This window comes from Spinacia oleracea, chromosome 6 (assembly GCF_020520425.1).
Source record: "Spinacia oleracea cultivar Varoflay chromosome 6, BTI_SOV_V1, whole genome shotgun sequence".
Taxonomy (NCBI): Eukaryota; Viridiplantae; Streptophyta; class Magnoliopsida; order Caryophyllales; family Amaranthaceae; genus Spinacia; species Spinacia oleracea.
The window spans coordinates 138,451,300-138,472,696 of NC_079492.1; the positions used below are offsets into that span (position 1 = coordinate 138,451,300).

The window sequence follows — 21,397 nt, forward strand, 5'->3', positions numbered from 1 at the left end:
ACAATCAATCAATTATACTTCTTGTTCTCCTACCAGATTTCTTCAACAGTTTGACCCGATTTCCAGCCCAACTAATTCCCAGCTTCAAAAACTTCAACAACTGCTGACTCTAGAATCGAAGGATAGAACTACAATTGAGTCGAATCACTCAATTTGCAGTAGGTTGGCTCTGATACCAATGTTGCAGGACTCACTGCTGATATTCTCCAATGGAGATGGGAAATATCAGATAGAGAGACAGACCAGAAAGAGAAACACAATTCTTAAGAGAGAAAGAGAAGAGAGAAGACTGTAGATAGAAGAGATACGAATAGAGAACTTTGTAAATTTTATTGAATGAGTAATACAATGATTGATTACATTGTATTTATATACTACACTAACAGATCAAAGTATCAACTTATCTAACTACTTAGGAATAACCGAATAACTGATTTCAGAATTATGTCAGGTTTGCCCCCCTTAGCCCCCCTAACAATTTTCGTTATCTCTCTCATACTTGATCCATTATTAAGATTACTTGGCTACTTTTTTCTTATTTTTCATGATCTACAATACACAAACTTATACTCAGTAATAGACTCGAATAGAAACTACTCAAAACTTAGTTCACAAATTCTTACTTATTAAATAATCGAAATAAAAGTTAACTCAAAATGATTAAAAATTATCCGATATAATATAATATAATAAATAGTGATAAAAAATTTCATTTTAATAAAGCTCATTCCTTCAAAATCATTCGTAATGTATAAAAGTAAATATTTAACCCTAAAAAATGTTTATCCATCAATTTGTTTTCCACAATATACAAGTCAATAAAAACATGTTAATTAACCGACAACGTGTAAGACCTTTTGAACTCAGTTTAATCGAACCCTTCCGGAATGACTTATCGCTCTTCACATTAATTTATAAATAAATGTTAAAATGGAGTCTAAACCAACTAAATTTTATGTGACTTTTTATTTTCTATGGAATATTTATGAATGATAATGATAATGATGATAATAATAATAATAATAATAATAATAATAATAATAAAAAAAAAAAAAGCATTAGGACAACCATGAAAAACATAGTGCCATAAGTCTTATAAGCATCAACTATGAAAACGCACTGCATAGCTGCATATATAACTAATTTATTGTTTATTAACTTGCGGCACTTAGTTCCACTTGAAAACAGCATGCAAATGGTAAGATGATCGATCTAATTGAAAAATTATTGTGTAATTGATAAACTTAATGGATGTTTTTCACAGATACATGAATTTTAGTCAAATATTAAGCTGGCAAATTTTTGGCTACACCCATGTACAACCAGTGTTGGTTGTACCCCCTCCAAAACGACCAGTGTTGGTTGTACCCCCTCCAAAACGACCAGTGTTGGTTGTACCTCCTCCAAAACGACATCGTTTTGTGTTGTTCAAAACGACATCGATCCAAAACAACACGCACGCACTCGTGCACGTGCATATACAGTTACACACACACACACACACATATACATACTGTGAAATTAAAAATTTCAAATAGATAGTTACTATTTGTAGAATTGAACTTCGTACTTGAATTACAAAATACTGATAGAAATCACAATGTCTTATTGTTCTGTATCTTCAATCTTGGGTCTTGCTTTTGATGTAGTCTTGAATTTGTGTTTTTAGAGAAGTACGCTCTAAATACAATGTTTGATCTTTAAGGTACTTTCCTGGTTTTTATAGGTGTAAAATAGTAAATAATTTGATATGAGTACTAATGAGAAACACGTATTATTTTGAAAACGATTAACAAAATGTTTAAATGATATTAAATATATGCACGAGGGAAATAACACTGTATTAAACCTGAACATTTAATCTTTTATAAATGTACGTATTGAAATGAACTTTAACGTGCTTTTGAGCTACTATAGTACTCCGTACAATACAAGCACTATAAACATGAACAATAAATCATTTTATAAATGAACATAATACTAGTTTATGATTATGTAGTAACTTGATAATATGAAAATGTAATTTTGATGATAAACATAAAACTTACATAAAAATAAATGTATTATGCATTCAGATTATGAATAACCTTTGGATTTCGAGAAAGTTAAAATGAACAAGATCTAAAAAGTTCAAGTAGTTAATAACATGTTCTCTTTGTATGAGGAACATACAATTATTTGAAAAACCAAGCAAGGTTTGGCATAATGGTAAAAGTTTGGCCTCATAACCTCGAGGTATGAAATCAAACCCCACTAGGGGCTCTTTGGAGCGAGGATTTCCCTTATAATCCCCCCTTATTTCCAATGAGTCTTACCTTCTAATAAATAAATAAAATTATTTAAAAATGAACCTATTTTTACATTAAAGAATATTGAGTTAAAACATACACAGAATAATTGTGTAATAATTGTACAACAATTGCGAATTTGTCATTGAAAAACTACCCATATAACCACATGTATCTAATATAATACATAATCATACATGCTTAAGTAAGTCAATATTAAAAGAAGACAAAAATAAATAAACTTTTTGAACAGATATTCTGTATCAAGTTAGTGATCGGTAGTCACAGTCCAAGCTATTTTGTTTATGAACATATTTCTTCTTATTATGAACACAAAAAATTTCATAATGTGTTTGAGCACTAATTTTACATTTCCATAATATGCACATAAAACTTTACACTAATGAACATTGTGTTTTTTCAAAATGAATATATATGATCAACAATAATATGAATTGATAGTATAACATATGAAATCACTGTGTATGTTTTTTCACCTAACTTTGCCTTTTGTTATTTATTGTGGAATAACTTGAATGTTAAAATTAAATGGTTGAAAATGAATATTACAGTCTATTTAAAAATGAGTTTATACGAATTTAACAATTTAACAACTAAAATAAAATAAGAACATCATAATATCCCAAAATGAACATAATATTTACTTATGATTTTTAACATTTTGACAACTCTCGAAATATTATAAGGTTGTAACTATGAATATCATGTACATAAAATTATTTGTAGGGAAAATGACAATATATACGTAGTGCACAGCAAAATGAACATTTTATTGTCTGAAAGTAAACATTTTATTCTTTGAAAATGAATATTTTCTAAGTTCAAAAACTTAATCAACGACATGTATTTAATATTTATTATAAATAGATATATGAACATCATAATCTCAAAATAAACTTCAGAACTTTTGAAAATTATCATAATGATATATTAATACGAGCCTGTTTAAAAAATTAGATAACAAAATATCTAGACCGGTTTTGAAAATTTTGAAGAAACTTGTTAAGAAAATGGAGAAGAAATCAGAGATTTCAACCAGATTTTTAAAAAAATATCTTACGTAATAGCAAAATGAATTTTAAGACGAATGACATTATTAATATATACAAAAAAAATGATAGACAATTTAAGGTTTTTTTTAGAGAGATATGAATTTTAGGGGAGAGATTTTTTGGAGAGAGAAAGTGGGATTTTAAAATGAATTTATTTATTTAGTTATATTTTAAAACCGTATATATAAGCTTTTTAAATACATGTGCTTGACACATGGAGGTTACACCAATAGACAATAGATGAATATACCTGGTATAGCGATTATGAATATTATTAACCTCAAAAAAATAAAAAAATTTACGGTTTTTTCATGAAATACCCTTGAGGTTTAACGAAATGCATCAAATACACCCGCGTGTTTCAAATTACATATTATACCCCTATTTAAACTTATTGTGCACCAAATACCCTTCTTACTAACGGAAGTCTAACGCCGTTAGTCATTAGTGCTAATTTACCTATTTATCTTAATTATTAACAATTAACTTCCAAATAAACCTGATTAATACATAACAAACCTAAAGATTTAGCAACCACAAAAAAGCTCACTCAAAATTCAATCAAACTTCTCGAAAATCTGGGTTCGAAATTTGCCCAATTTAAATCAAACTTGTGATAAAATTAATCGAGCAATAATGCTTCTACTTCACTCAATTATCTCATCAATTAGCTCCACAATTCGTGCTAAAATCCCCAATTTGATTTGCCAAACCCTAAATTCAGAATTGATTTCTTTATGTTTTGATCCGATTAATGTAACTTCTGGGTTCGAAAATCAGGGAAGGGGAGAGGAAAAGAGGAAAATTCTGGGTTCGAAAATATGAATTTAATCGAGAGCTTCGTTGCTTCTTCAATGGAGTTGGGTTTCTGAAAACGATTTTTAAGCTTCGTTGCTTCTTCAATGGAGTTGGGGTTGCATGAATTTAATCGAAAATTTGGGAGTTTGAGTTGCGAATTGAAGAGGAGAGAGAAGAGGATGAGAGGAGAGCAAGGATGGGGGAATGGAGAGGATAGAGTAATTCTCGTTATTGGGGCAGTCGTTGGTGGTTTTGGTGGTGGATGTGGGACTTCATTCGGACTTGGGAAAGAGAGAAGGAGTTGTAGTGGTGGAGGCGGTGTGCGCTTTGAGGTTGGAGGCCGGCGGTGCGGGAATTTGATGATGGAGGTGGTGCTGTGCACTTTGACGGTGGAGCCGGTGCGGATTTTTGTGATGGAGGTGGTGCAGCTTCAATGGTGGTGTGTCTGTGGGCTTGGTGGTGGATAGAGCTATCAGAGTGGTTGTGCGGCCGCCTCTCCTGGGAAATAAGAGAGGATCAGAGGATAGAGCTATCAGCTTCAATGTCATTCTAATTTCCATAAATAATCATGTTCGATTAGGTTTAATTAGGGGGTTAAATAAGTTAATTAGCACTAATGACTAACGTCGTTAGACTTCCGTTAGTAAGAAGGGTATTTGGTGCACAATAAGTTTAAATAGGGGTATAATATGTAATTTGAAACACGCAGGTGTATTTGGTGCATTTCGTTAAACCTTAGGGGCATTTCATGAAAAACCGAAAAATTTAACTATTCAATGTAGCAACCGGAACATCGCCCAGGCTCAATACACTAGTTTACCTCTATTGTCTGTACGAAGAATTGATGGAGAATTTAATTCAATGCTTTATTTAGAAAGAAATTCTCATGTTATTACAGTAAGCCCGTGATATGTGCACCATCGGCTCACCTACTGAAGATGAGCCAATTATCTTCCATTTTGGTTTTGTGGAAGTATTTGGCCAAGCAATTACTAGCCCCTTAATTAGAGAAATGAACAATGGAACTAATTACTAATTAGGGATTACTCCGTACTATTTAGTGATGATTATGTCGTAAAAGGACATTCTAGTCAATATCAGTCCCAGAAAATCAAATGCTAATATGTAATCAATCACCTCATCTGCAGACAATGTACTACCAAGTCTGCCAGTCTACAATGATCGGTTCTTTTAACATAGATTTTCGAATATATTCTACGGAGTGTCTATTTTCATAAACGGGTTCCACACAAATTGTTTTTTTTGTTTTACTAACAGTTCACCTTTACTCCCTTAGGACTATTCAGATTCGGGACGAGTGTTGAGTGAATAGGTTCATGTCCCCTCTACACAAATTGTTAATATCATTGAAAAATCTGTAGTGCATAATTGTAGAAATTACGATCCCTCTCATTTCTTGAAACAAAAAAAAAAAGTAAAAACAAAATCTATGATTCATCTATTTGAGATTTTTTTTTTTTTTTTTTACTAACTTAAGGACCACCATCTTAAGATAGAAAATTGATACTCCGTATTAAGAGATGCAAATAAGTACGAAATACTCCATAAATGCTTTGAGCTTTTGAGGTATAAACTCCCCAAGAGAAGAGAGATGGAGGAGAAAGGGAGGAAAAGTTTACTTAGGCTGCGTTTTATTCACCTGATTTCCACTTATTTTTCCTGAACTTATCTTATCTGAACTTATCTGAACTTAATTGAACTTATCTGAACTTATTAGAACTTATCAAAATTTATTTTAGTTATAAATTGTACTTGGCCAACCCTTATTTTTCCTGAACTTAACTGAACTTATCTGAACTTATTTTTCCTGAAATAAGTGGAAATAAGGTGAATAGAACAAGGCCTTAAAATAAAAGTGAAATATATTTTTTGGAATGCAATACTTATGAGTTATGATGATAAAATCAATAACCCAGAAAATTAACAAATTCCTTAACCGAAAACATCTACTACTACGTAGTAATTTCTGTTGTGGATGCAAAAAGACTAGACCCTTTTCCTAGCCCTTATGGGTAGATTATGGACTCAAGCAACACGTAACCTAGGGACCTTAGAAATGGAGAGAAATAGTGAAGATTATGAACAATACAAATAATATCAGAAATCAACATTTGAATCTCCACTTTCGCTCGTTACAGTTCCACCTAGTCAGCTCTCACATCGATACGATCCTTGAACACTTTCATGTCCTGTAGCGCAAGCCAAAGGGCAAATGGTTTCAGCTTTCGGGATTAGATAGAGAGACATAACATTCGACGCCATGACCACAATATTACTGTTGATCAACAAAAGTTTCAATTTCTTACGGAGTAGTTGGTAAAGTCTTGAAGGGTTGATATCCAAGACATGAATTCAAATTCCGTCTACATCATTTGTTGGCTGGCCCGTTCTGGCACTACTCTTACACCACCCCAAAAAAAACACCAATTTCAAGTCTCAACAACTACCTGTCTTAAAATGTTTTGTTTGGGGAAGCAAAATGAGGTCGTCAGTTGAGGCCTGATTTTGTGTGTATAAAACTCAAGCCAACATCAAATAGCGTAAAGATCAACTGAAATCTTCAACAGAAATATTTTCGCAGTTATTGATAAAGTCGCTAGCTAATACTGGAGTACTGGAGTTTCAAACCTAATACAAGTCACGGCGAACATACACGAGTTCTGTCAAAAGGTCAATCTTATAAGCTCTAACACAACACAAACACAAACACAAACACAAACACAAACACAAACACAAACACAAACGCAACATTATAAAGTCCCCGGCAACACATTGCGGTGTGGTAGACCTAAGGAGTATGTACCTCAAAGCATCAAGTACAACAACAACAGTGAAAGTAAATCACATGTGAAACTAGGTAATCCCGTTTGATAGTGGGGCTTATTTCTTCTCAAGGGTAGCCACCACGACCAGCTGACACGGACCGCTCCCTACGCCTCCGGTATGAGTCTGGATAATCATCAGGTCTCCTACCATAAGGAGAGCGTGATCTCCCTCGCCTATCACGTGGATAAGGATCTCTCTCATAATGACCTCTATCATACCGTCGTCGCGGTGGTGAAAAGCTGCGAGACCGTCTACGAGGACCTCGACCTGAGGAAGTTTCAGATACCAGCATACATCAGTGACTAAGTGGATGCTTGCTTAGTTGCTTCTCTTTTCTCTACATCACTTGCCAAAACTTAATTTATATACAATGCTAATTGGATTGTCAACGAATTATTTTCCATCATTTTTTACAGACCTTGATGTTTTTAGAAGGTGCTCTGTTTTAAGTAAATTTCTAGAATCATGGATTCATGGAACAAATCAACAAGGGATGGAAACTTCATTGCCATCACTTGCTAGGTTCATGTCATTTGGGTATTTGGTATTGAGCAATATGGAAGGAACCACTTCCGTAAAGAGACCTCATATGTACTAATGGACATTCAGTTTTTTTGATAAATGCACTAATCTTTCAATAGCATTTCACAGTACTGATCACAAAACAAAGACCAAGACTCCTAATCACAGAACTAATCATGCATGTCCGTTGAGGTGTCAAGTGTGTCGGTCTCAAGTATTGTTTGCCAGGTTGATAACAGGTTTACTAAGGCTATGACTTTTTTTCTTTATGAAAGACATAATATAACTTGAATAATCACAGGTCCATACCTCCTCCTCTTGGTCCTCCCCGTTCTTTCCTCAGACCCTGGTATCGACCAGGAGTTGGTGTCCTCCCACGAGACCGTTTTGCCTACAAATTCAGATGAAATTTTGTCACATCAAATAGGATTCAAAAGTTGCATCATGTTGTATTACCTTCCTTTTTCTGCTGTTTCACATTCATGAGAAGGTAAGCTACAGAGCATGCAAGTCCTAGAATATAATTATTCACAGTACTAGACTGAGTAACCAAACCCTGCATCACCCACTCATTCACCTACACCTCCCACAATTCTGGCAATGTATATTTAAACAGGAAAAAAGGAATTCAATTAAGAGGTCTCTGTTTTTAATAGACACAGAACATCTACCTACAGCCAAAAGTAAGATACCATAAAATGAGACTACTGGATTGTTTACCATTTTACGGTTTTTGAAAATAAAAGGTCTAAAACATCGGTGATGTGTCTGCTATCTGATGAAGAAATGGTATTGAGGGCATAGACCCCTTGCAATTAGTCGGTTCAAATCGATTAGCAATGTCGATGAAGAGCTCATGTCGTGAAGGGACAAGTCAACTGTTAAGAGCATAGATTGAATTCGATGGAGCTACAATGACACAGCCTGCTGCCAAAACTAATAGAGAAACAATTTATGCGTGGGGAAAACTGCAAAGCACCAAATTCAAACAGCCTTCATCGACAAAGACACACTAATGAAGACACACCTTTTCTACGGAGACCAATCGGCCCTCAAGCACAGAGCGATGCAAATATTTGATACATCTTTCAGCTTGTTCTCTAGTTTCCATAGTAACAAATGCAAAGCCACGAGATTCTTTGGTACGAGGATCAGTAACCAAACAGCATTCGAGGACCTACAAAAGAGATACATTAAGTTTTTCAAGGATACCAAGGTACTCAAAGATTAAGGCAAAATGTTATACGGAACTTTAAAAGATGATAGTATTTCAATACACACTATTGCCTTGAGCTTAAAAAGAAAACCTGGAACTTAATAGATACTATAAGTACATTTCATGGCTGTTCACTCACCTGCTACAGGTTAGATCTCTAGAGGTTCTAAGCACGTGAAAACATGTGTACACCCTCTCTTGTTTTACAGAGGAAAAAAAACATGGACATCTGCATATCTTCTGGTAGTCAATACTTACTCATAGCTAGTTGACACTTATCAAATGAAATTCTAGCTCACTCGTATTCAAATGTTTAAAGCAATTAGCCAATTATACAGAAAATGTACTGGATAACTCAAGAGGTCGGAAAATAGGGGATCCTGATTTACAACTAATTATAGACTAATAGAGGATATGCACCAAAAAGTTCCAAATAATCAGTATGTTACTAGACTCTTTAGAAGAGTTGGAACTTATTAGAAGTACCTGACACAAACTTAGACCCATATAACCAAGCCCTTATTTTAATCTTTATTTCAATTTGGCAAGAGAAAGCACATTCTCAACAGTTCTGAAGCACCTAATAATTTAATATCACATCCTCTCAGTTGCTCTCAGAGCTCATCTAAACAAAAACTGCAGGGAGAATGGTGGAAAAAGGAGAAGGGAAGGAAGAAAATATGGATCAAATAATGCATAGTTGCCTCCTTCCTTACAAATGACATACAATGACATAAGGTCGCACATTCAACAACATAACACCAGTTGTTATTTGGCAAGCTCAAAAAGACAAAAAGCAAACTTGTTACAAGTAGGATAGCCATCTCATGGACAAGTAAAAGCTATTCAGCAATTATCATAATCTTCTCGAAAACTGCACACTTCAATATCCAAAGAGGTACATACCTTCCCTTCTTTGCTAAAGAACTTCTCCAGATCAGTGTTAGTCACCCTTGTGGATAAGCCAGTCACATACAGATTGTTTCCAGGATTGGATGTATCTACAGGACTCCTAATACAACATAATCCAAAAGACCAGAACATTCAGAAAATACAACAAGCTATAAAACAAAAGTCCTATATTTTAGTTATGTTAGGATGATAAAAAGAATAGGCAAGTAATACGAATATACCCAGATCGACTACGTGCAGGAGGTGGTGACCTTGACCTCGACCTCGATCGTTGATGCCTGGGATTAATCCCAGGCGAGGCAGAACCATCTGGTGAAGGAGACCTACTAACACACATCATCCACCAAAAAATTAACAAAGAAATGAATTCAACATTAAGTATAACATTCAAAAGAATAGCTGCTAAAAGATGTACAACCACCAAATTGTTCATAACAATCAACAACTAACCTTTCTTCCCTCGAAAGTGACATCTATGAGATCACACCAAAAACAAACAAAAAACACAATTATCATTATAATTCCTATGCCATCACTAAATAGAACAAAATAAATGTTGCAAATTGAGCATCAAAATTATGGAAAATTCCCACTTGATATTTTTTCCTTCTTCTTTTATAGCTAAAGATTTGGGTGTTAAGTGAAAATTTGACAACGAAGAAGCAAAAGCTTAACCCCCCTTTCTCATTTCCTTAATTTTCTATCCAAAATAATTTTCTATCCAAAATAATCAAACAAAACATTATAAATCAAGGGTTATGAAAGTGTGAGGGGAAAAAAGCTTAAGAATTTAGAATACCCCAAAAGCAGGCAAGTATTTAATTTTTGTTTTGGGGGGAAAGGGGAGCTCTGGATTTACTAAATTTCTAGGGTTCTTGGTGAATTGTGACATACAATTTCAGATCAGGCCGAATAAATGGGTAAAAGATTAAAAAAATCTGAACTAGTTTACAGCAGAAACTTAACGATAGAGAAAGAGATGGAGAGAGAAGGATTTACCTTGGGTCGAGGAGCAGAAATTGAAATGAATTGATGAAGATTGAAGATAATGAACGTGAACTTCAACTTTGGTTTTTACATAAAGTAAAAGAAAAAGGAAAAAAAAAAAAAGGAAGGACAGCTTCTACAGTTCTACCCCTTTTTCAAAACCACGTTGTTTTGATTTTTCCTTTTGTTGGCGTTGGATAAATGCTAAGGAGTTTGCTATTTTAATTTTTTTTTTTTTTTTTTTTTGTAAAGGAAAGGTACACAAAAGTTAGGATAGTCTTCTCTCAAAACTATATCCTAACTTATCTAAGGTAAGAAAATAAGAAAATATATTGTCTACAAAATGATCAATATCTAATTGACTATTAATGTGATGACCAATGGTTGCTACGTAATCAGCTGTGCGGTTAGCTTCTCGATACACATGTCTCGAATTATGGGTATCGAAATTAAAGAGCAGATGTTTTATGTCATCCATAAGCAGCTGTATTTTCCATGGACACAGAGCTCTTTGTTGCAAAATCTGAATTATAAGTAAATTATCTCCCTCAATGAGAATATGTCGAATATTGTTTTCTATTGCCAGTAGTAATCCATTGCGAAGTGCAATAGCTTCTGCAAGAAAAGGGGGAGTAGCCCCCAGATTGAAAGACCGACTAGCAATATTGTTTCCAAGATGGTCTCTAATTACAACACCTGCTGCACCTGAGTTATGGCGAACAGAGCCGTCAAAGTTAAGTTTGAATGTTCCTGGGGCAGGTGGCGTCCAAGAAACTTGGATACAACGATAAGAACTTTTAGGAGCATTGTTTATTGAGCGTGAATCGAAAGAGTCGAAACAAGTGCGAGTTTTCCATTCGTTAAAAATCTTAAAAGCTCTAGTATAGAGTCCTATAGCTGAGAATGAGGCGTTTTTAAAAATAACTGCATTTCGCATTTTCCAAATGCTCCAGAAAGAAGTAATTATTTTCGTAATTAGGAGACTGACATTATTGCGTATATTTCGGAAAAAAGAAAAAATAGAAGTTTCTTGAATGTGCGTACCTAGCCAACGGATTGTTGTAGCGGAATCCCAAAATTCTTTAGTAGAAAGGCAACGGAGAAAGAGGTGATCTTGAGTTTCATTTTGAGAGCCGCAGAAAGGGCAACTAATAGGAATGTCAATACTTCTATATACTAGGTTATCTCTTGTAGGTAGACCATTGTGCAAAAGTTGCCATAAAAAAGTTTTTAACTTAGGGGAAATATCTAGCTTCCAAATCCAGTGGTATTCCCATTTAACATGAGGAATAACATTATGAGCTAACCAAGTGGCCGATTTAACTGTAAAGTTTCCGTTACTAGAAAGACCCCAACATGGTTGATCTAATAAGTTCGTGACAGGTAATGGAATACCTTTGATGACTTGAACTACTGAAGGAGGAACCACTAAAGCAAGAGCATGTTCATGGAATGCTATTTTAAATTTTTAAGTAGTGGTCTGGGTGTCATGATCAAAATTTTGATTCTACCGTTTGTTGGTGTCGGGTTAACTGTTACAGAGTGTGTTGTTTTTAGTAGTAGTGTAGTTGCGACGAACAAATTTTCATTGCAAAACCACGAATTTTTAAAGGGAAGTAAAACCACGTTGTTCTGATTATACCTTTTGTTGGCGTCGGATTAACTGCTACGGAGTTTGTTGTTTTAAAAAGTGGTGTGGTCTTCATGATCAAATTTTCATTATAAAACCACGTTTTAATCCTACCATTTGTTGCGGGTTCACTGCTACGGAGGGTGTTGTTTTTAGTAGCTAGTGGTGTAGTCGTGACGAACAAATTTTCATTGCAAAACTACGTCGACCATTTGTTGCTATAGGAGTAATTGCTACAGAGTGTGTTGTTTTTAGAAGTGGTGTAGTCGTGATGAGATAATTTTCATTGCAAAACCATGTTGTTTTACTTCTATCATTTATTGGTGTCTTGGCCTAGTGGTTAAGACGGAGGGCCTGTGTACAATAGGTCTCAGGTTCGAATCCCCCTGCCCCCATTTGTAATTTATATTGCCCTTGTGACTCATTCGCACCAAAAATAAATTAAAAAAAATAAAAAAATATCATTTATTGGTGTCGGATTAACTGCGACGGAGTGTGCTATTTTTAGTAGTGGTGTAGTCTTGATAAGCAATGATATAGACGAGATTTGATTTGTTGATGCTTTTCCTATTTCGCACCAAAAAGCGAAAAAAAATCGTATATATGTGAACAAGCTCGATCCAAACTTATTTAAACTTATTTAATAAGTTTGAACAAAAAGATTCAAACTCGTAGAGTAAAGAGTCAAACTCGAACAATTTCATGTTTGACTCGTTAATATTCGTAAGTAACTCGTTTAAGTTACTTCATAAGCGTGTTCATGTTCGAGTATAACTCATTTAAAACACGTACAATCTCAAAATAATATTTGACATTTTAGAAGTATTTCAGTATTATCTTTCTATTGCGTATACTTTTTAAATTAAATCAAAGTTTTCGCCACTTATAAAATTAACCCATAGATTTTTATTATAGAAAGATTGAAAAAGCTGGAATTAAATTAAATATATATAAATTTCTTTTTGTTTTAAAGATTATATAAGTCCATTTATTTATCAAGTCAATTTAAAGTCGTTTAAGCTCGAGCTCAAACACGAAATGCAAATGAGCATGTTCATGAACAAAACTCGAACAAACCAAACTCTTAACAAGCCAAACTTGAACAAGAATTTCCAAAACTCGTTCAAACTCGAACATTAATAATCCTCATCAAACTTAGCTCGAAGATATTGAAACTCAGCTCAAACATACCAAAATTTGATTCAACTCGACTCGTTTCCACCTTGAGTCCCCGGTCTCCCAAGTCCCATCACAGCCTCTCCGATTAATAAAATGTGAACACACATAAAATATAAATAAAAAGCTTTCAACTATAAACCGGCAAAAAGATCAGTTTTTTTCATATAAGGAAAGAAAATCAGGTTGGACAGATGTAAACCAAATCGACATAGAAATACAAGAGTTTCTCCCTCCGCTTGGCCAAGGACGAGTCAAAATGGTTATCCATGGAAAATATTTGGTAGCATTTTCTATACATTTACTTTGCATAAGTTGCAACACTAAATTCATGTGGCCTGGTGGCCGGTCTTTTGGAGTACTAGTCTATCATCTATACAACAAAATATATCGCCTTAATCAAGATTTTGTTGATTTTGTTTAGTACCTATTCTAACTTGTTTTTATTTTGTACAATGACAAGTTGAAACTTGAAAACAACATTATAAACATCAGTTGATTATGCCATCAGCAGCTGATGTTGTTGGTATGACTGCCATATCGTTATTCAAATTAGGCTTCGAACCCTCATTTTGTACGTTAACCTTTGAGCAAAGGAAGAAGAATGCTGCTGTGTACATTGCAATGTGCCAACTACTGTAATCACCAAGCCACAACAAATTAGTACAAAATTAAACCAGCTTATTATCCCAGAAATTTCTGTTTCAGGAGAAAAGTTCTGTTACCTGTGTGAAAACCAGTAATTTTCACTGTTTTCTAAATTCCAGCTTGTTGTTGCCAAGGCTAATGCAACAAAACCAGCAACCAAAAACCCCCACCTATACCGTCTGCATATCTTCTTCAGATTTTCAAGGAACCAGGAAGTGGTTATCAATGAGAATGCCGTGCACTTGGTTGATGATTCTACTAGCCACGCAATGAGCAGACACGCCGCCCCAATGACTATAACAAAATTAATGTTTCTTGAACTGCAAAAAAATATTGATACATTCAAGTTTGCCCCTGAGGAGTAGCTTAGAATCACATATACAGTAGTAAATCTGACCTGGTGGCATCATGTAATGCCATGAGTGCTGTGAGAATCCACACAACTGAAAGAATGGCTCTCTTCATTGCTTCACTTATAGAAGCCATGTATATGAATGTGCTTATCACCGCCACAAAAGAAAGCCAGAAATCCATGAACTGAATAACAGAATGTAAGCTAACACAAGTACAATAACAATAGATAGGAATATGATCAATTGTAAGAAGTAAGAATATTTACCTGTAGTGTATCATATTTGGTAACACATTTCCACTGTACATCACAAGCATGATAGATAGCACTCGCGACTCCACTAGAGAGATAGATCACCCACTCAGCATAAGACTGCATTCGAGTATAAGTCCAAATTGAAAATGAGAAAGAATCTAAACCAGGCAATATATTTAAGTATTGTTTTGAGCTAAGAAAGCCTTACTTTCTTCCAAAGGGCACAAATTGCAGGAAATATAGCTGCTGCATTTGATCCTACTAGAAATGATATCTGGATCTTCTGTTCTGCAGTAAATTCCAGTTCTTTTTTTTATCAGGAAAAGGTGACAAAAGGTAAAACAAAAACAAAATTAAAGGGGAAAATTTATGTATTTGGTCTCTACCGGATTTTGGTACTATTTCTATGCTGCAATCAAATCCACCATGGAACTCATCACATCTGCAGAAGCTGAAAGAACAGTTAAGGAATTCAGGAAAAGAAATGCAGAATAACTTTGTGTAACAAAAATGTATAAAAGATAAACAAATGTATATATAAGCTAACCTGTAAGATGTCAAGGCACTAATATCACTGCATTTCCCATAACCGGAACAGTCATCAGGACAAGACTCGCGAGAGATGGATAAGTTGGTTTGAGACACCGAATTTATCATGGAATTCTGTCTCCTTATTAATCCAAAACTCCAATTCCCTTCTTGAGCGTTAATTATGTCAAATTTCACTCTTTGATTGCTTGATACATACACCTTAAACAAGGATAATCCATTATTGCTGTTGCTTGATTGGTTTGCATAGTAATAATCATACACTTCAACTGATGGTAGACCACCTAATCTAGCATATAGTTCATACTCTATGCTTGTGTTTGACACGATTTCGATTCTAATGTTTCTGCTTGAAACATCTTCTGGAACTTCCGTAAAAAAGTATGTCCATGGATAGCCAAAGTTCTCTTCTTGGAATGTTTTTCTTAGAGGCAAATGAATAGACGAGAATTTGGTTCCGTCCACCTTAGTAATGGAGCTTCCCTGATCATTCTCCTGTCAAACATCAAAAGCATCAGGGTTATGTTTTACATCTGATTTTTACTGATTTCATTAAGCTAAGGTCAGTTTAGGCAGTTCTTTTTGGTTGAATTTCAGGGAAATTCAGTTCAGTTCAGTTCAGTTCAGCTCAAAAGAACAGGGCCTAAAATTGAAAGGTTAAGACTAACCTTTATGGGATTTCCCAGGACTTTCCACCTCAAGGAATAGCAAAGCTGTTTCACCAGTGTTTTTTTACCAGCATTTGCAACATGTATATCAGGCACAATGTAGAAATACCAAGTACCGACCTTTGGTGATTTAACCATGAGTTTATTTCTGCTGATATCAGTAGAGTAATCAAACGAATCATTGGTTGGGATGGCACCATTTCTTGCATATACGATCAAAGATATTAAACCATCATTTTCTGTGTTATTATTACTACTACTAATTGACTGATATTCCAGTTTAATATCATGAACTGATAACATCAGCTCTTCTGACATAGTTTTGACATTCAGAAAGAAGGCCTTTGGACTCATATCAGGTGAGTGACATGAACGGAGGTGGTTTCTGCAAGCAACTTCCCTCCCTCCAATGGTTTGATTTCTTTGTGGTCTATCATTGCGGCTTTTGAGTGGAATACAATGAAGCCGGTGAAGTATCTTGTCACAGAATTGTCCCCAGAAGTTGGTTCTGTTACATGCTTCTACAGATGTAAAGGCGCTGAATTTGTAGTATTTGCCTCTGTTGATCTGATTAGTTCTCATGAGTTAATTATTTAGTAGAAATCAAAATTGTAATTCTGTGATCATTCATTATAGTGGAAAGACATACCATTCTAGACTGTGTTCGAGCTGGTCCAATTCCATAGAAAAAACCTATGAACAGAACACCTTCTGTAATCTGCATAATTCAAGAACAAGCCTTAGCTTACTAATTAAGTTCACCTAAGAAAAAGTTTAAGATTTTGTAATACCTGTTCATTTGACAGTGAAAGCGTGAAATTCCCTTGCATAGCATAGCATTTCCCGATATTTAAAGTCTGAAGCATCTGACTTGGTTGATCATAAACATTATGTAGCACTGCAACAGGAAGCAAGTTATACATAAATGTCGAAAGTTCAGCTAAGGGTATGTAACGTAAATCTCCTAGCTTAGAAATGAATATAGTCATTTGAACCTTTGAATACAGATGAACACAAGTTTTACATACCAAATTCTTCTAGGGATTTCTGTGAGAAATCTGGAAGAGGAGGACCCCCTTGTCGAAAGCACATTGTAGGCAGTCGATATGTTCCCCTCTTGGTTGTGGATTTTGGATCCTGTAAATGATGATCAAACATCTTAATACATGCGTGTAACATAGTCGAGGCAACTAAAAAATTTGAGGTTAATATGTGTATCAGTGTGTATGTAGAGTTGACAGAATATTACATTAAATATATAAGGTAATTCGAGCTTACTACTTCGATATCTGTGGACAAGGAAATGGTCACAGAAGAGAACCTTGGTGGCAGCTCCACTATAAAAAAACAAAACTAACAAGTCAGAATCACTAAATAAAACTGTACTGTGTCCCTCATATAAGCCCTTTTTTTTTGACGGGTCCCTCAGATAAGCCTTATCGTTCTATTCTACCAGGGGCGGATCTTTGTTGTGGCTGGGGTAGGCCTGGCCCCCGGCCGAAAAATTTTGTAGTATATTTTTAGTTACGCCCCCCTAAAATTTGTGTATAATTGTACAATTATATAGTATATTGCTTAATTTGTTCTACCGGCCTCCCTCCTAAAACCATTCAAGGTCCGCCACTGTATTCTAATACGTCGACAATAGTTTTAATCACTAGGCTGAGACCTCATTAATCCTAGTCTGCTACAATGTACTACTATGTAAGTATGTATATGTACAACCAACCATATGAGGGCTGCAAAACTTATAACCGTTATCTTTGGTGCAATGTCAAATATCATATTCGTGAATACTAGGCAAAGACCTCATTAGTGCCTACTCTGACTACTGCTGTAATATGGAGAGACAACCATCCTAGGGCTGCAAAACGTATAAATTATAAGTTAGGATTTTTTGCTAAAAAGGACCTTTTATAAGCATTTCTTTGCGAGAAAGGACCTTTTATGTCAAAATTGGTGAGATGGGACCAAAAACACAACTTTTTTTGTCAAGTGGGACCTTTTGCCGGATTCTTGTAGTCAACTCTCTTTTCTGGCATTGACTTCGACACGTGGCAACCGGTAACCGCCACGTGTCAAACTATTTAAAAAAAAAAAATTAAAATTTAATTTTTTTACCATTTATTTTCCCTCCAAAACAACTGAATTTTTTTGCCTTCCTTCTGCCTTCTTCCTCATCTTCTCGTACTTCACCTTCATCTTCTCATGCTCCTCATTCAACCTCTTCATTTCATGTTCCATGAATTCAGCTCTTCCCTTAATTATTTTCATCTCCATTGCAAGCCTCTGCTTTTCTGAAAGAAGATGATTAGTGACGTCTTTTTGCCACTCAAGAATGTCTTCATCAACCCAATCAAATGCATCACATCCCCTTTGCCCAGTTTCGAAGTTGTAGAATCTGCAACCTTTAAATTTCCTCCCCGGATTCTCATGTGTCCACGATGTTCTTTGAACAACGGGATACCCACAACCACATATTTTCGCTTTTTGATGGGACATTGTCAATCTAAAACACAAATACACAACAAATTACAAAATCCCCAATTTTCGTAAGAACCCTAATTTTTTCGACCTAAAATTACAACAATTGAAGAAGATTTTGAGGGGGGAAAATAGCATACCTGAATCGTGTAGGCCTGAGTAACAATTCGTGGCAATCAATTTGAGATATCAAACACTTTCCTTCAACCTTGAATCTTCACCAACAATGGCGTTTGAAGGAGCAGAGGAGAGAGAAGAGAACGCGATTTTATTTTATTTTGTCAAAAAATTTCAGTTTTTTTGGAGGGAAAATAAATGGTAAAAAAATTAAATTTTAATTTTTTTTTTTTTAAAAATAGTTTGACACGTGGCGGTTACCGGTTGCCACGTGTCGAAGTCAATGCCAGAAAAGAGAGTTGACTCCAAGAATCCGGCAAAAGGTCCCACTTGACAAAAAAAGTTGTGTTTTTGGTCCCATCTCACCAATTTTGACATAAAAGGTCATTTCTCGCAAAGAAATGCTTATAAAAGGTCCTTTTTAGCAAAAAATCCTATAAGTTATAACCGTTATTTTTGGTGTAATGCCAAATATCATAATCGTGACACGCTAAAAATGAATCTCATGGCGGAATAAAACGGTGTAGTTTTGGGTTTATTGGCTCGCAGAATTAGCATTTGGCTATTATAAATTTGGAAATTATCTACCCGTCAATATCATTCATGTTCATTGTTTACGTGGTCTGCAAATCACAAGGATCATATGAGTTGCTACAAATAGAGCATTGGACGTTAACTAAATCATTACATTCACACTACAAATCCATACATTTTTAATTTTCAAAGCGGTGCTTAAAACTTCTCAAGAACAAGAGTCATAATACATTAAATAACGCGTAAAAACATGTGCATAAACAAATCATGACTACTAAAGTTGGTAAAACCCTTTGATTAATCATCAATTTTGTTAAACACTTAAATGCTAATCATATTAGACTCTTAATACTAGTGAGTCTTTTTTTTATACTGGTATTTCTCGTAAAACTGTTCAAGATCCGTCACTAATTAAATATTAACTATATTGGACTCTTAACACTAGTGATTCTTCCTCCTTAATTCCACTAGCATAAGAAAATGAACTATGATAATTAAGAATTTTAAGATTAACAAATTGTAATAACTCAACATAATTAGAAAAAAGCAAGTCCCTAACCTCTTAGGTAAGACCAATCATATGGTTTGAGAATAGTTGAAGGATAACTCTTACTCCAAATCGTGTAAAGATCGCTAGTTCTACCATTAACATTGCAAGCTAATGCTAACAAAGATAAACACAACATCGCGTAAACCCGGGCCATAGTTGATGATCGATGCTCGCTTGCTGCCCAATGTAATGCACAAAACAAGAAGATTTGAAGAAAATATGGTGTGTTTAATTTAAAAGAGGTAGAAGAAAGACTCTAGTGAGGATTGAGGAATCTTATAGGAGAGTACGTAACTCTTGAAACACCAATTATGTGCATGATTTTCTACCTTGAATGGAAAAGGACGCTATTTTGTTGTTGTTTGTCACTTTTCAATGTACCTTTGTGGTTTTTGTAACCCATGATTTAGTTCCTTAAATGGCTTTTGACCCATTCGGATCCTCTATCCCACTTCTTATTCATGTCCATATCCATGTTATGTTGATATTTCCGCATTATCGATATTTCATTTACATAAATTGCTCCACTTATAATTTATTGTGGATTATGCCTAAAAAAGAAAGTAAATAACTTGTTTCTAATTTATTTTAGCATGTTCACTAGGGTTATTATTAAAAAGTAATAAATATCAAATTGGTGTTGTTAATATAAGTTGTGTTTGAATAATAATATTTTAAGTCAAGATTCACTTAAAAAAAGAGAGGTTATTTTGATTCGAAAAATGGTTAATATGTCTAAGAAAATTGGTATTTACTTTATTATATAAGAGAACTCCCAAGGTTATTTTCACAAATGACCTTTTGGTATCCTTCTATACAATAGACTAAAATACACTACATAACTTCACAATTTAAAGCTGATTATTTTAGTAATTATAAAAAATTATTATTTAATACAAATTAGCAAAACCAAATAATTTGCTTCTCCCCTCTCACCCTCTTTTCTCTCTCTTTTTAGGGTTTACAAAAATTAGGATTTTTAGGGCGGAAATAGCCAATTTTCTTCCGAAATTTGGTTATTCCCGTCCCTTCTCTTTCAATTATGTTGTGTTTTTGCGTTAGATCTCAATAAAACTACATAGTTTCAGTGTAGTAAGTACCCCTATGGTGGGTTTGTTTGTTTCAGTTTAGTAAGTACCCCTATGGTGGGTTTGTTTGTTTCAGTTTAGTAAGTACCCCTATGGTGGGTTTGATCCTAGTTAAGTTTTGTGTGTTTAGTTTTGTTCAGGTTGTTTCTTTGGTAAAGATTTATGCGAGATCGAAAAGCATGTCAATCTTTCGACTACAATCAGACGAATCAGACGGAATCATATTTATCACGGCTACAACAGATCTATAGACCCCCTCGATAATGAAGGCTGTAAATCTCAGCGATATAAAAGAGGGTGTACAGAATGTTTGATATACTACGATCGTAGCTATGGTGAAAGGAAGTTTTTATTTGATTCGATTGTTATGTATTTGTTAGATTTAAATATTTATGTAGATGTCGTATGACTTTTTATCAGTGAATTAATTTGTTTATAACAAAAAAAATAGCAAAACCAAATAATTTCATGCATAAAATCTTCCTTATTGGCAATGTGATAACAAAAAGTCAACAAACATAAAAGCAAGTACTGAAGTAAAATTTATGGAAATCAACCATGTAATATCTTATTTTCTTTAATGGAAACAATAAAACTTGTTAATGAAAGTCAAAGAGAACAAAAAAATCACAAAATATTACAAAATTATTATAATTGCCAAAAAATTTATTGTATACTACGTATATGGAAAACTAAAATACTC

The 21,397-nt window shown here is 34.4% G+C and overlaps 2 protein-coding genes across 4 annotated transcripts; both read right to left on the reverse strand.

The window, feature by feature from the left end:
- Positions 1 to 6,739: 6,739 nt before the first annotated feature.
- LOC110784955 (serine/arginine-rich splicing factor SR45a) lies at positions 6,740 to 10,805 on the reverse strand. Of its 2 annotated transcripts, none has more exons than XM_021989395.2 (7): positions 10,656 to 10,805; positions 10,107 to 10,129; positions 9,878 to 9,982; positions 9,651 to 9,756; positions 8,556 to 8,705; positions 7,838 to 7,919; positions 6,740 to 7,273 (listed from the first exon to the last, which is right to left on the reverse strand). In XM_021989395.2, exons 2-7 carry the CDS (start codon positions 10,127 to 10,129, stop codon positions 7,071 to 7,073), a joined length of 669 nt encoding a protein of 222 aa, XP_021845087.1. In that variant the 5' UTR covers positions 10,656 to 10,805; the 3' UTR covers positions 6,740 to 7,070. The 2 variants fall into 2 exon arrangements, with proteins under 2 accessions (XP_021845087.1, XP_021845088.1); XM_021989396.2 differs by having other exon boundaries at positions 9,878 to 9,979; positions 10,656 to 10,800.
- Positions 10,806 to 13,597: 2,792 nt separating this feature from the next.
- Positions 13,598 to 19,848, reverse strand: LOC110784899 (uncharacterized). 2 transcript variants are annotated; one of them, XM_056831389.1, is made up of 13 exons: positions 19,616 to 19,848; positions 17,200 to 17,258; positions 16,950 to 17,058; positions 16,713 to 16,819; positions 16,571 to 16,639; positions 15,922 to 16,488; positions 15,252 to 15,748; positions 15,091 to 15,146; positions 14,913 to 14,992; positions 14,717 to 14,821; positions 14,495 to 14,634; positions 14,175 to 14,417; positions 13,598 to 14,085 (listed from the first exon to the last, which is right to left on the reverse strand). In XM_056831389.1, the coding sequence occupies exons 1-13, from the start codon at positions 19,758 to 19,760 to the stop codon at positions 13,941 to 13,943; spliced, it is 2,322 nt and encodes a 773-aa protein (XP_056687367.1). In that variant the 5' UTR covers positions 19,761 to 19,848; the 3' UTR covers positions 13,598 to 13,940. The 2 variants fall into 2 exon arrangements, with proteins under 2 accessions (XP_056687367.1, XP_021845039.2); XM_021989347.2 differs by having other exon boundaries at positions 15,091 to 15,155; positions 19,616 to 19,846.
- Positions 19,849 to 21,397: the final 1,549 nt, after the last annotated feature.